This window comes from Balearica regulorum, chromosome 10 (genome assembly GCF_011004875.1).
Source record: "Balearica regulorum gibbericeps isolate bBalReg1 chromosome 10, bBalReg1.pri, whole genome shotgun sequence".
In the NCBI taxonomy this organism is placed as follows: Eukaryota; Metazoa; Chordata; class Aves; order Gruiformes; family Gruidae; genus Balearica; species Balearica regulorum.
The window spans coordinates 19,865,581-19,880,848 of NC_046193.1; the positions used below are offsets into that span (position 1 = coordinate 19,865,581).

The 15,268-nt window shown below is 42.1% G+C and overlaps 1 protein-coding gene across 1 annotated transcript in view; it reads right to left on the minus strand.

Moving 5' to 3' along the window:
- Positions 1–4,283: 4,283 nt before the first annotated feature.
- Positions 4,284–15,268, minus strand: part of RYBP (RING1 and YY1 binding protein) — a 45,343-nt gene continuing 34,358 nt past the window's right edge. The window contains exons 3-5 of the mRNA XM_075762452.1: positions 12,825–13,001; positions 12,612–12,710; positions 4,284–8,340 (exon numbers count right to left, since the gene is read on the minus strand). Coding sequence (XP_075618567.1) covers positions 8,088–8,340; positions 12,612–12,710; positions 12,825–13,001 — 529 coding nt within the window. The 3' untranslated portion in view covers positions 4,284–8,087. The remainder of the gene's footprint in view (positions 8,341–12,611; positions 12,711–12,824; positions 13,002–15,268) is intronic.

Here is a 15,268-nt window from a genome sequence, read left to right on the forward strand (position 1 = left end):
GACAGTAACAGCCACCTAAAAGGGGTGGCGAGGGATTGTTGGCCCTATTTACACTTGGCTTATGCTGGTGGTTCCTCAACAGAGTCAACAAGAGAGTAAACCCCTGTAAGAGACAATTTTTTACACGTCAGGCTTTTAAAGTGAACTACGTCTTTAGCCTGTCACACAGAAGATCTCTACAACCTATGTAAAATCTAACATATATTTATGTATAAGATCATAGAATCATAGATTATATGTATTATTAATTTGTGGGTGAGGGCAGAATTAAAATCTCAGTGGCTCTCCTGCTTCTCTACACTACTCTGAGCTTTAATCCCTCCTAAGATACACAAACACGGAAAACTCCTCCTGCCAACTCCACGTCAAACCTCCCAGGCAACGTGAATCACACAGCCCCGACAGCACAGCTTGAGGAGGAACAAAAAACCAGCTTTATTCCTTCCAATTCTTCTTACCTGAGCAATCACATGCTGTTTCTGTAGCATGCCAGCTTCCTCCTGCTCACAGGGATATTTCATACCCAAATTCAACTCCCAAACTTGTTTTTTCCCAACACTTGAGAGTAACTTCAACACTTCAGACCTCCTCTGTCCAACTCCAGCCAGCTCCAGTAGCTGTGGCCAATTAATACTTTCTAAAAGCTTTTGATGTGCTGTTATCAAGTGTGTATTACACTGGGAATTTCACGGTATTTAAGTGAAGGCTACCAGCGCTACAGGCTTTGAACACCTCTGCCTCACCTGCTAGGAGGTGGAAGGGAGGATTGTCAAAGAGCAACGGGGATTCTCACACCACAACTTCCTAGTAGTTACTGTGCAGTTTTAAGTCCTTCTCAATGGTTTTGGAGAAGAGGCGATGTGTGTGCTGGAACAGCCTCTCACGTACCTCAAATGCTGAAAAAAAAGAATTTGGAAAAAATTGGAAATGTCAGAAAGTCATGAAATCTTCATGAAATCTGGAAATAATAAATAGTCATTGTGGAGATATTTTTTTTTTTTTTTCTTGTATGGAGACATAGAGGAGAACAAAGTAGTATTTATTTCTTGATTCCTCATCTAGGAAGCATAACTGGCTCGTGCCTTCCACGTTTCCTGCACAGCCAGGGCTGCCAGACCGTGTACTGCTCTGCGAGGAGCGATCACTGTTTGAGGGGCAACCGGGGACTTCAGGCAAGCACTGTGAGATTTGCAGTACAAGACCCAGCTGCAGGAAAACTCTATTTTCTAGCTTCAATATCAATATTAGGTGAAGACCAGAGATAGGTACAGAGTGCTCTTCACCATTACATGCTTCCATGCTTTGCCACAGGAGAGTAAGTGGGATAATTGCCCTGGTGTGGCTTGAAATGCTTTGATTAGGAATTTCTGGAACAGCAGTTTGATGTTATTGCTGATTTCTGCATACAGCTTTTTCTTTGAGGAGACACCTAAATCAGCAATGAGAAAGCAATGCAGAAGAAGTTTCCCATGCCTTCCTACTGGAGAGGTTCAGCATCAGCCTCAACCCTGTCTAGAAAAGGGCTCTGTACAAATACCAAGCAACCGGCCATCATAAAGTGGAAAACAGCAAACAAGCCTCACCGCACCTACCGACAGCAAGGGCAAAAAAACCAAGAAAGATTTATGCCCAGAAACATTCCAGAAAGAAACAGCCCAGAAAAAGAAAGGCAGAGAGACCTGATGTTGCCCTGTCCTTATTACAACTACAAAAGCCACGAAGATGTTGCAAATTGCAGCCGTTCTCCCTCCGCTTCCAGATCCTGCTGGTTTTCCACAAGCGATCAGGACACACTGGCTCTGCTGTGGCTCCCACTCCTCCCCCCACAAAACCCAGCGTTCCGGGGAGCACCGGGGAGGGAGGGGGGCGTTGAGGGAAACGGCAAATTGGAAATGCATTACACACATTATCTACCATGCTTGTGTAATTAATTTCTTTCCTTGGGGGGTGAAGGGCAAGAATCAAAGGGTAAAATAAAAAAACCAGGTCTGCAAAACAAGGATTTGTGTGGGGTTTTGGTGGGGTTTTGTCTGGGTTTTTTTTCCTTTTAGCTTTTCAGTTTGTGAATCACAAGTGACATGTCGCAGCTCTGCTCCCCTTAAAACATTGTAGACTCAGGTTTAAACAACCAAATAAACAGGGCTGCAGCAGTCCATCCAACCTGCTGCAAGGCAAGACACTTGCCTGAGGCCAAACATTTGCACGCTGGAGGAGCCCACACTCAAAACCACAGGCGCAGCAGTGCACCAGTCGTCTTCATCCCCCTCTCCTGCAGTACGTGGCACCCAGTTTCCCAGCCAGGTTTTTGGAGGTTTGGGGGTTTTTGGTGATGCAAACAAGAAAAGACAGGCAGTAGCTCTGCAATTGCAAATGCAATTTCTTCTTGATGTAGCTGCCTCGGTGAGATGGGAAGGAGTTTGCCCAATGTCAGGATCCAAACCCAAGCCTCGTCTCAGGGCGCTTTGCTGACTCAGCACAGCACTCAGCATTGTATCCCACGGGACACTCGCATTCCTATGGGATACAGCTGGACCAGCACAGCCGTTTGTCACATCCATCATATCTTTTACAGACAACTTTTGCTTCGGCACCTGGAAACTCCTGTCATGACTTAAATGCAGTAAAACTGCTGCTGGACACATACAATTAACGGCTGCAAGGGCTGCGCATCGGGGGGGTAAGAACAGGCATAACCCTGCTGCAGGTTTCTAAAGCTCCTTCCAGACTGCAGGGTGTTAGCATCTTGTTTTAATTGGCCCCAAACTGTGCAAAGGAGGTATGTTCAGATTTAAATTTAAAAAGTTTAAAAAAATTAGCTGACACAAGCCTTACAGAAGAGAGAGCTTTTTCTTTTTTTCCTCTCTTTACGTGAAGGGGTGCTGATTTTTATAATGCCTTTAAGTCTTAAAACTGTTTGGCCCAGAAATAAGTTTACAAAACCCTAAGGAGCCATGAACTAGATTTCCCCATCCCCATCTCCGTCCGTACTCCCTGTAGGTTCCAAAGGCACACCTTTCAACACAAGACATAAGTCCAGTACATACCTTGGAGCATCCTTGGGTGCCCTTTCACCTGCAGCCCTCACCCTCCTTCCCCCACGGCGGGGCCAATTCTGCAGCTCCAGCACTGAACGCAGCTCTGGGCTCACGGGGCTCCAAGGCAAGGGATTTCCAGGAGACCAGTCAACCAAAACCCCGGTGAAGCGGTGAGTGGTCAGACTTGGCGGGTACCAGTGCTGCCATGGAAATCATCTGCTGGTTCCATTCAAGCCTCTGCCTGGTGACGAAGTAGGCGGACGGTGATGAAGATGAAGCCCGTCTCCTCCACTCCCCGCAGCTCTTGCTGCTTTGCCCGGCAGCTGCTCCAGCACCTTTGGCCGGTTGCAGGTAGGGGATGGGGATCGAACACTCTTCGAGGCAAGGACTGTTTCTCTACTCACTCATCCAGCATGCCAAGCAAGTGCTTTCTGAGTCTGTAGAATAACCACTACCTTTCCTGTTTCTTCTTATTTTTGGCACAAAGGATTTTGAATCATTTCCAAATGAGGTTAAAAGCATTTGAGTCTGTTTGCACAGTCGGTTTTTTTTTTAAAGCGACCTCTAGTTACAACACACACAAAAATATCCAAATGGCTTTTAGTTTAGTAGCTGTTCTCATATTCCTTACTCCTCTAGAGTAAGATTTTTTTCCCGTCTTTGCATTTTACCTGTTGGTCGGTTTTCAAATTCCGACTTTGTATTTGAACAGGTACATCACACGTCTCCCATCTCAGGTGGGGAGAAATACAAACTAGAAGGAGCAAAGTAATTCACATCACCTTGTTTCTTGGGCAGAGGACCAAAACATTGCTTGCAAAATACCACTATTTTTACGCTATAAAATACAATTAGGCTCTCAATTAGATTTTATTAATTTTACTCCTGGGAGTTTGTTAGCACAAGCCAGCTGAAGGAACTCCCAAGAGCTCTCACTAAAATCCTCTACACTAAGCCTCACCATTTCTGCAGCAACAGAAAGGGGAAGAATGATTATTTCAAAGTACCAGAACCCAAATTCTGCAGACACATCCGTCACAAACTGTCTGTACGTCGTTAGTCCCAGAGAACAGTGGATTTACTCACTTGCCTGAAGTTTTCCACGTGCGTGCCCATGTGTTTGCAGAAGTGGGGTCCACGAGCCACCGCACGAGCGCAAGATGTACGGTGACAAAGTGCTTCACCAACAGGACTCTCCACTTCTTCTCAATACTGGCATCTCCCAAAAAAGAGAGCTTTCAGATTTAATTAAATTTTACTATTTTATTTGTGAAAAAACTACAAGCAGAATTCATAAATAGACATTTCTATTTAAAGCAGGAAAATGATAAAGTGGCTTCTAATAACAGTCGTGCACATGCCAGTAACAGGAATATATTAACATCTTTTATTTGCTAGACAAAGAGCAGTGTCCAATATAAATTTCCCGAAAACATTTAAGACCTGTGAATTTCTGACCAGTTCACAAAACCACCATTGACACTTTAGCATGAAGATTAAAACAAACCTAACAGGACTGTCAGCTCTAAAGACTTTACAGAGCGGAAAAACTTTCAAAAGCGTTATACAAGCTGTCTTTCTGGGCAAATGAAAAATATAGCTCGTATAATACATTAACATAAAAATCCACAAGATAAGATTATGTTTTGACATACTTAAACAAGCATTCTATATTTGTCTCCAACAAACAAAGCTAAGGAAATAATGTAACCATCTTTACACAGTAAATTAAGGTTACAAGTCATACACAAGAACAGAACTGCTTGCGCATTAAAAACTGTTCAGCTCCATTGTCATACTCTAAATGTTGGCTCTTAAAACCATTCGGTTACATACAAGCAAAGGTTATTATATAGTCAGCAATTAATAAATTTTCAATAATTTAAGTTTACGGTAGAGCTTAAAAAAGTAGACTGAGAATGATCTTGGTAAGGCAGGTGAAAACATCTCAGTGGAAATAAACTCACGGAAGCTGCTGCCAATTTTCGATCTGTCCAATTTGAAACAAGCAAAGTGTTCCAATTAAAATAAATAGCCTGGTGGTGTAAAACGCTGTCATTTTTCCTTTGCAGAACTACGTCAAACTGAGCAAGTCAGGCAAGCTGTGTTGGTGTCTCTGTGTGTGTGTGTGTGTCTGTGTAAGAGTCGAAACTTTGCAAACGTAACACTGTGCTTCACTTACCTGCTTTCTGTGCCACTGAACACCATGAATCTGGTCCTTCCCCTACACTAGTGTTTCGGTTGGTCTGGTTCTTAAAACACGCTTCCCACCAACAGCGGGACAACCCACGGACGCAGCGCAGAGGGTATCCCACCCGCGGACGCGTGCCGTGGGGATGCCAACTGCAGAAATTAAGTGTAAATGCAAACACTATCCTTCAAATTCACAACACAGCAGCTATGGTTGAGGCTGGGGAGGTTCAATGCTTAGCTAGCAATTTCTACTGAATGCAGAATTACAGGTCACTTGTTCCAAAGAAATTTTTCCCACTTATTTATAGCAATCTACTTTATCAAGGAGGCACGCCCGAAGAGACAGATGTTACCGACTTTACCAGTAGCCACGAGTAGCTGGTTATGGCGTTAAAGCTTTTTCAACTGATCTACAGGTCCATTTTCACTTGAAGAAGAAGCAATTTCCTGGTACACACAATATTTTTTTGTTGGTTTTTTTTGCACAAATTCCCAGATTCAACGAAGACGAGCGCGTGGTTTGACTTGAAGCACCAGAATTAGCCCCGCTGAAGCCAGAGGGACTCACCACTCACTCACACTCTTCGCTGGATCGCGGCCGAGATGCACGCAAGCCTAATTGATAACGGATCATTTATAAAGCAGTGCAAAATATACAAGTTCAGGGGCATCTTCAAAAAATCTCTCTTAAAAAATTATTCCAATACATTTCAGTAAAATAAATAAATATGGCTGACCAGTTTACCCTCCCTGAGACCCTTAAAGGAATAGTAAAAACTGGAAAAGGAATGTCTTTGCAATATCCCACTAATGTTAAAATGTGGATTGAGAAATTCATAGTATTTAAAACTATGTATAATAAATTGTCTTGATGCTCATAGGAAGCATCTGGTTTCCTTTGGTTCTTTAATAAATTCTTTAAAAATGCTTAAAAAGGTAACGACAGCCTATACTGTGAATATAAGCAGAACTAAGTCGGGGTGCCCACGTTAACGTATTTAGAATAAAACCACTGCTGCAAAGGCACTGCCACTGCATGTACCTTCGAGCAGGGGTTCTAACGGATCCCTTACACGTTTCTGTCGCCAGTGTGAAAGGAACCTATGTCTGCTACTCAAAACCACACTGATTTTAAAAGAAATCTTAAAAGTTGCCTCCACAAAGAGAAATTACTCTTGCTAAGCAAATAATTCACAATATAACAAGCTGGCACAAAGTTGTCAAAATGTGGCCCTCTTTCATCAGGCCCAAAAAAGTTATGCATTTGATGTCAAATAAAGCCACAGCCTCTGCACCTGAAATTACTGCAAAGCACCCTGGGGCCACTAAATAAAGAGCCAAAAAAAAAGCCAAAGAGGTTTGGGGTTTGTTTTGTTGGGGTTTTTTTAAAAAAAGTTTGTTTCACCTCTTCAGCCTAGTGTTTTAGCAGGATAATGCATGGAAGGTAAACTGTAAAGCAATACTCATGGGCCAGGAAAAGAAATTACAGTCTGAATAGCTTTAGAGCAAGAATGAAGGAGATGCTGGTCGTGAGCAGGAGCCACGCGTGTCACCCACTTGCCAGCACGAAAGCTTTTCCCTACTTTTGCTCCCACAGCAGGAGACCCAAAAGCATCCAAACGCTGACAAGCCCAATGTCATCACTGGATGAGATGCTGTTCAGAAACCGCTCTTGGAATATGGGTGGACTTCAAGGAGAAAAGCCACCCCAACAGCACTGACGGGACAGACGGATGACCGACCCACCTGCTGGAACGAGCACCAGGGGCGATCACTCCCAGCCCTATGGCTCCTTGCTGCCTTCCAACCCAAAGCAAACCACTCCAGTTCTAAAGTTACCTCGGTCACCGATGCAGGTGGACAAAATTCATCAAATCTAAGAACACCAAACGTCTGTGGGATTGGCTGTGCACCACATAGTGATGCTCACATCACCAAAATACATGAATCCGTGGCATGCAAACACCAGTCTGGTTGTGAACGTGAACGCTCCAGCCGGGCACAAACTTGCACATCGCCAATCTGAGTTACCCTAGTGGAAATACAAGCTACCTGGAGCAATCTTTTCTCATTTCAGATCCCAAGCGATAAAAAATCAAAACCGTGTGTCCAGTATGTTTTAGCCATTGCTTAGGGAAGAAACGGGGAAGGAACAATAGAGAGAATGGGTCCCATCCAGGTTCAAACCTTCAGGAACACTTTTCACCTAAGACCAGTTCCATTTCAGTTTCAGTACTTTCACAGAAGGGGACTGTCCCAGATCTTGAACTGTTCTTTTTTTTTTTTTTTTTTTTTCACTTCACAGTGTTTCAAGCACCAGCGTTTCCATGTATTGGTTTCAAATAACCCTTTATATATATTTATTTATATATATATTTATATATAATTTATATCAAAACTGATAGTACACAGTATAACTGGAAGAAGAACTGAACTTAAAAAGGATATGTTGAAAGAGGATGGAGTTTGTGAATGCAATAAATAAAGCCCCCTTCCCTCCCCACCCGCTCCCTACCCCAAAACAAAAAGTTGTAATGTTCATGGAAAATTGTGCACAGCAGATATTATAAAAAAGTAGATTCAGGAGCACATCCAATTATAAATGATTGTTAGGAAAATCATATAAAACAATGGAATACATAAAAGTGTCAAGAGTAATCGTTAGGGCAAGAAATTCCTTGGTGGCCAGATGCCCACGGCAAGCAGAAATTATCCTGGTTGCATCAGTAAGAGGTCGATGTCCAAGAAAGTGTGTGTTCAAGCACAGAAGAGGCTCTCCAGGATTTGAACAGCATGGGCAGGTGGAGTGTTTGAATTTCATACCCTGATTCATAGTTTCCACAACTCCATGTGCAATTTTCAGAAAGATTCGTCGTTGACTGCCGACATGTCCCCCTTTGGCGTGGAGGAACGGGACGAGCCCTTGTCTGTGCTCTCAGAGCCCGAGCTGCTCTGATTCTGTTGTTCTGATCCTGCACTGGAGGTCACTGTAGAAGATGACGTGGAAGAGGAGCGAGTCTTTTCTTTAAAGTCTGTGATAATTACTGTGACATTTCCCACTGTGACTGCCAGCTGCTGCGCAGTACTTCTGTCCACATTTTTCAGTCTGGGTCTAAAATAAATGAGAAAACATTTATAAAAAGGATAAAAATAAACGAGAAAGGAAAAGTTTATTAGAAAAAAAAATTTGACAACAAACTCGGCGTGGCTTGTCCTCCGCTCGCCTGTGCGGATGGCAATAATCAGGAGGAGAATCTAGGCAGCAGTAAGGGCTGCACAGCGGAGGACGAAAGCTTGACCTTCTGCTCCCTGCAGCAGCACGCTCAGCCCCAGCAGAAAAACCTGTCGTGCAGAGCTCTGCAAAGGGTGCTCTGCTGTAGACTTATCCCTAATCCAACTCTGCCAGAAAGGAGGACACTACAGCAGAGCCAAGCGGACAGGAGCCAGACAGACCAAAGGATCTCCTCCCCAAGGGGCAGATGAAAGAGTTCTCTTATCTAAATTCACCATCTCATCATGTGCCCTGATGTTATGAGACAAGGCTGTGACTCTGCAATACAAAACCACATGAAAGCATTTGACCACGGCTCTTTCATTCCCATATTGGAACTCTGCAGCTGCAAACAACGCAGGCACTGGGACAACTTGGCTTCTCTTTCAACTGCTTTGAGCTTATACAAATCAGATGCCCAAGCAGCCTACGTATAAAAATTGCTCAAAATGTTCCCTCTGGAACTGAGGCTATTGTAAATAAAATCCAGAATGTACAACAGCATTTCTCGCAGCTAGTGCTTTTGGTTAGGGGGGAAGGAAAAAAAAAATAAAAAGGGAAAAAAATCAAAACGACCAGAAGAGAACACACTGGTATTTATAGCTCAGGATTATCTCAGTAATTTGCATGCTGCGCTATCATTCAATTAGTAATGTAGCTAATAAGGGTCTAGACTCTAGGAAGCTGACATTCATGCACATTTCAGGGGCTGGTCCAAATCTCTGATACAACAAACCTTGGACACTCCTCCAGCTACCAGCAAATTCCAAGTCAGCTGCAGCAACTGCTGCAATTTACAGCTTTTGCTCCTAATTAAGGGTCACGCTTAAGCAGCAGAATATTCCCAATAGGGAAATTAAAAAGGAGAGTCTTTATACATCAGTGAAAAGTAGCTTGCTGAGAACTGCCTTATTCCAAGGGATGGAGGGAAGGTTAGTTTACTTTGGGATCAAGCTCCAGCTTCTTAAACCAATCTGCCTCTCCTCCTCGTCTGCAGCCCACTAGGCTAATGCAGCCAAACCAAAAAAAACCCCAAACAAACAAAAAAGAAAACAACGACCAAAAAAAAGAAAACAACAAACAAACAAAAAAAAAGAGGAAATTAAGCCTGCGCACTCAACGGCTTGCAGTGGTAAGTGAACAAGGGGAAAGTCCTTAAGTAGCAGTTATCCGAGTGGTATTCTACAACTAGATGGAATAGGAAAAAAAAGTATTAAGGACAGGTGTACAGCTTCAAAAATAGAACAATTGTACTTCTGCAAGCTTCCTTACCAAAAATGAAGTTACTGCACCAAAAATAGTATTTTCATATCTAACCTAGCAGGCTGTTTCAATTTTTAAGAAGTATCACAGGAAAAGCATTTCTGATAGAAAATGCAATTAAAATACTGCTGTGCTGGGATAACACTCAGTAAAACCTCCTACTTGAAACAGCCCCGTTGTTTCCTGACCAGCCTTTTCCAATCCATAGCTGTGCTAAATGAATTCCCACAGCAGACACACATGCCCACGCATATACGTTGTACATACGCGCTTGCAGGAGTTGGCAAATTCAACATGTAACCGCAGGCTAGATTAAATCATGTCATTTTGTGGGTAACAAGAAAGGCCAGCTAGCTCAGCAGGTTTTGGGGTTTCCGTCACCTTTCAGATAGCGTCTCAGGAGATGCAGGCTGCCCCCAAAGCATCAGCAGCAAACACAGCAGCAAGCGTTCCCGGAAGCGTAGTACGCGTACGTATTTTCCTCCCTAAGCCCCAAGTTCCTCTAGGAAACCCAGTTCTTCCTGTAATTTGCCTGGGTCATTTGTTTTCTCTTGTACTCAGAAACAGCAAAAAAAGAAAACCACTGGCCCAGATACCGGAACAGACCTTACTGCCTCCACCTTTCTAGAGGGCTGAACGTGCACTCCTGCTATTGCTTGTCAAAAGCCAGCACTAAGTCATATTTAGAAAGAAACAAAACAAACAAACAAGCTAAGCTGCATTAAGTTCTGCCCAGAAAAGCTCCCGCTACCAGCAGCCTTTGACATAAATCATGCACCAAGTGCCTGAATGAAACTGCCCAAGCATCTTTCAATGCCATGCAAAGTACCATGAAGCACTGGGGGAAGCAGGGCGGAGGTGCAGGATTTCTCAACAGTCCCACTCACAAACACATTCTCAATGTCAGTTCTAGAACTGAGCCCTCCAACCATTTCTGCGGGATGTTTTAGGGGTGTCCCCTGTGCAAAGAGCTGATTAAGCACAGATGGAAACCTCCAGACAATCTTTTCAGCACATGCATACAATTTTTGCTTCTTACAGAAGCCAAAGGGATTGGCCCATTCACGTTATTTTGCAAAATTAAACACCCTGATGTTTCATGTTTATAGCTGAAAAAGTTTATGGCCAAATAAGAAATGTGTTTCAAAACAACCAATCTGAAAGTGCACAGGAAGATGTGGAATAAACCAAGATATTTTGTCAGAAACAGACACGCTATCCAAAAGTTCAAACAGGATTCCATAAAAATCCACAGAGATCCTTAAAAGATAATTTACAAAAAAAACAGTTAAGAAACCTGGGTATGGAAAAAAAAAACCCCCGAACAGACAACTTGTGACTCTGTAAAAATCAAGTCCTTTAAAAAGGCACTTGACAGCACTCCTGAGGGCAGTGAGCTGCAAGAAAAGTTCCACTAAACACTTAAGACAGTTTAATAACTGAAGGAAATGATGTGTCCCTTAAAAATATCCAGCCAGAACCGATACTATTATGGATTAATTAGGAATGACAAAAGCTTGCCACAAAACATGGACTAAAAGACTCTGCAGCAGACAGAGTGACTCCTTCGAGGAGTAAAAACAATTATTTGATGTCATCTATCAACATAATATTATCTCATTAGTCAAGTGCATCAAGTCTCCTGCATCCTAAGGCTCAAAATAAGAACTGCTTCAAAGAAAACAGGACCAAAAAACCCCAAACAACACATCAAAAATTATTTTAAAAAAAATCACTGCAATAAAGCTATATTTCTATAATCAAATCAGGAATGGACACTTAAGACCTTTGGGGGCTGAGGAAGAGTTAACAGCAGTTCCCACAAACAGCTCCAGTCTTTCAGCACAGCAAGTCTCAGAAAGCCCTCACTACATTCAAGTGAATTACTGTGTAAAGGATATTCACTCTTATTAAACATTTCCAAGCTATTATTTAAAAAACTTCCAAGACAACAGCTTTCTGCAGAGTCACGTCTTGCCAATCCTAACGCTAACAGCGGCGCAAACCGTATTTCCCATGTGCTGTACAGCTGTTTGCAGCTAACTAATATTGCTTCAGTTCATGTGGCTTCACTATAAAATACCTATTACAGAACGTTTTTTTTAAAGAGATGCAATTCTTACGTAGCCCACATAGGCAACACGCCCGGTTGAATTCTGCCTCTTGTAGCTCTAAGGTCCATAATATAAAAACTGTACTTTGATGCTGAATTTTTGGATTTAAGAAATAGAGCACAAGGCACCACTTGAAAGAAAACAAGCATGGAGTATCAGTATAGGCAAGACTAGGAATAAAGCTCTCTCCATAGACAGCTAGTCATTGGAAACTTAGACAAATACGAAACCAACCATTCATGGTTTTTCTTAATAGGAAGATTCTAGCAAATCTGTTCATGCAGTCTTTTAATTCCTGTATACTTGGAAAATTATCTTGACAATTACAGTGACTAAGTTACAGATAAGGAAGTAAAAAAGTAACCTTTGTTACTGCTATCAAGTGATGATAAGAATTTGATAAAGACCACTACGATTGCTGGTTAATTTTTTTCCTCCACTGTGTTTTACAGCCAAAAGCATTACTGCCCAATTGACAATATGATTATTTTAGCAGAGAAACGAAAACTGAGTGGACAACAGAACAAGTGTTTCCAATGCTTTAATCTGTCCTCACCAGCAGAGTGTTTGAGTGCTTGTACAGGGAGAAGGCTCCTAGCCACTGATAGTCTTGCCGTACTAATGCTGGCAGACCCTGTGGGTTAGACAGTTCTCTGTCATACCACCAAAAAACCCAGTGTCTGCTATTAAACACAGTTCTCAGATACCGAGAGCTCAACTTTAGTATAAAGTTACCTTGAAGTGTGATTTGAATCGCTGGTCTTTGTTGTGGTATTCCCAGACTGTATACTGTTCGCTTCGCTAGGAGGATCTTTCACAATATCTGACTTTGGTCTGTAAGAACCAGAGGGAAGAGGGAGAGTATCATGTTAGATTAACCACACAATTAATTGATGCACAGTGCTACTGAAATCACTCCACATTTAATAGTGCATCCTTCAAACTTACTTAGTCTTCTTGTTAGCGTTCTTCTTTGTAACACTTGGACTAATTTCCTTCTCTTTGTCAGGTTTTTCTTTGTCTTGTTTTTCCGCTTTCTCCTTCTTCTCCTTCTTAGGTGGCGGTGGGGTTGCATATTGCTGGGCAACTTGTTGTGCCACCAACTGAGAGTTTATTCTAGGTTTTCTATAATGACAATAAAAAGAGATCTATAGTCAATTTTACACAGTAAAAATAGCTTTACCAAAAGCAATATAAAGATTTATTTCAGCAACCAGGGAAGAATACTCCACTTATAAAGAGCCAAATGGATATCCTTACTTAACGTGAAGTACTACTGCTGCTACCAAACAAGACAGACATTTTTAAATTAATAAATGCTCCAAACTGCTGTTTCATCAGTTTTTAGCCTCATCTAACATTCTTAAGTATAATGCTCCCTTTCTTCCATCCATGTCATGAAATTGCAGCCAATTTTGGGGGGACAATACTGAAAAAGCAGCTTTCAAGAAGTTGCCAGCCACGTGCTGTGGCTATACTTCAAGAGAAGGAACAGAGTGATAAAAATAAGTTTCCTGATAAACATCGTCTCTTTCCTATCTTTCAATTTAATTTTTCAAACGAGCTTCTGGTTCCCTGAAGCAGCAAGCCTGCACAAATAACAAAGAACAAGAGAAGGTAACTGAGATGACTTTGTCCTGAGGCCCGGGACCGAAGCTCACTGGCAGGAGCACAGAAGACAAGCAGGCATTCACGCTTCCACGGGGGAATGGCCGTGCCAGCCTCCGACACACCGTCTTCACACAATTGTCTGCAGTCCTCAATGGTGCTCAGACAAAATACACAAACAAACTGTCTTTCAAAGGCTATATCCATTTCAAGTTATGCTTTATATGAAAAAATAGCTTCGTGTGTAACCAACACCTTGGTTACTGGTCCTTGCGTAGTCCTACAGAAGTTTGTACCATCATCTCTCCTGCATTCCTCATCCACTCACTCGGCTCCTCTCAGCTTAACAACTCAAAACCTCTCCCTGCTGCCCTGGCACATCACAAAGCAGTTTATACTCTGAATACTCTGACTATTCATGATCAATTCAACCCCTTCAACATACCAAAAAGATCTATTACTCCCTGTGTCCACAGCTTGGAGAGGAAGGGAGAAAATCAGGTTATCAACTCCATTAGTCGTCCATTATGAGCTGAATACTAATTCTGACCGTTGTTCATGCTTGTCCATAGCTGCTATATTGGTCATAAATACGATCCAATTTTACTGCATAGATCAGACTACAACTGATTGCCAATGAAAGTGGTACGCAATTATCATTAAGTCTACAACTGGAACACAGAAACCCAAGGCTTTCTGCTGCAGAGCTCTGTACCTGCATCTAGTTTTTACTACAAACACCTACAGAGACTTTAAGAAGCTACTTAGTGGGTTTATGTGTTCAAAAAAACCCCCTACAAAACACTAATTACATGTAACATCTGCATTTAGAAATGATACTGACAATGGAACACCCAGAAAAGTTCTGCTGCCTGTCACAGGAAAATCCAAGTATCTAATAAGCCTCTCTTGGCTCTTGTTTTCTGTGTAATGGAACCAAGATGCTCTTACTGAAGCCAGATATACCCAAATATTTCATTTCACTACCACAGCTTATTACAAAGTCTATGCAACAGATTGCAATCAGGCCCCTGACCCGCCTCAACACCACTGGCATTTGGATTTTTCACCCAACATAGAAACTGTAACTCATTTTATGCCACAATCTGCATACATTTCTGAGTGAACAAAGATGATCTGGTCTTCAGCCTTAAGTAATTACGATGCTGAAACATTCTGCAGATCAGATCAAGCAGTTGCCTGTTCCACAGAACAGTGATAGTATTTAGCATCCTTGCATTTAAAATCCCATATACAGCAATTTCTGGCTGTATGACTGAGAATAAACACGTAAGAAAAGTGTTTTGGTTACATGGAAAAGATTTTCAGATTGATGCAACCACACTAAAAGCTGATAACAGTAGCTTGTGTCAAGCAACCTGCTAACCGCCTACTCAAAAAAAAAAAAAAAAAGATAAAGTATCAAGAAATCTTCAAAGAGAGGGCAGATACCATCTCCCTACTTGATTATAGATGATTAACCTCACTGCTTGAAGCTGCCACTTCTGCCGAGACTTACAATTCTTTGCTGTTTACACACCAGCTAAGTCAGAAACCAGAGCCATTCATGGGAAATCCCAATTCAAGAATCTGAGAGCACCTTCAAAGTTTTTCTGCTTTGCACCACTCTGATGTGCCTGTTTGCAATGTTATTTCCAAGCCTTATGTCCAACCTCCACAGCCGTTCCTGTTGCAAGAGTGCCGCACTGCATGAAGATACAAATTTTAAAATGGAAACTTCAACCAAACTCAAAATAATAATAAAAAAAAATACATAAAGAAGT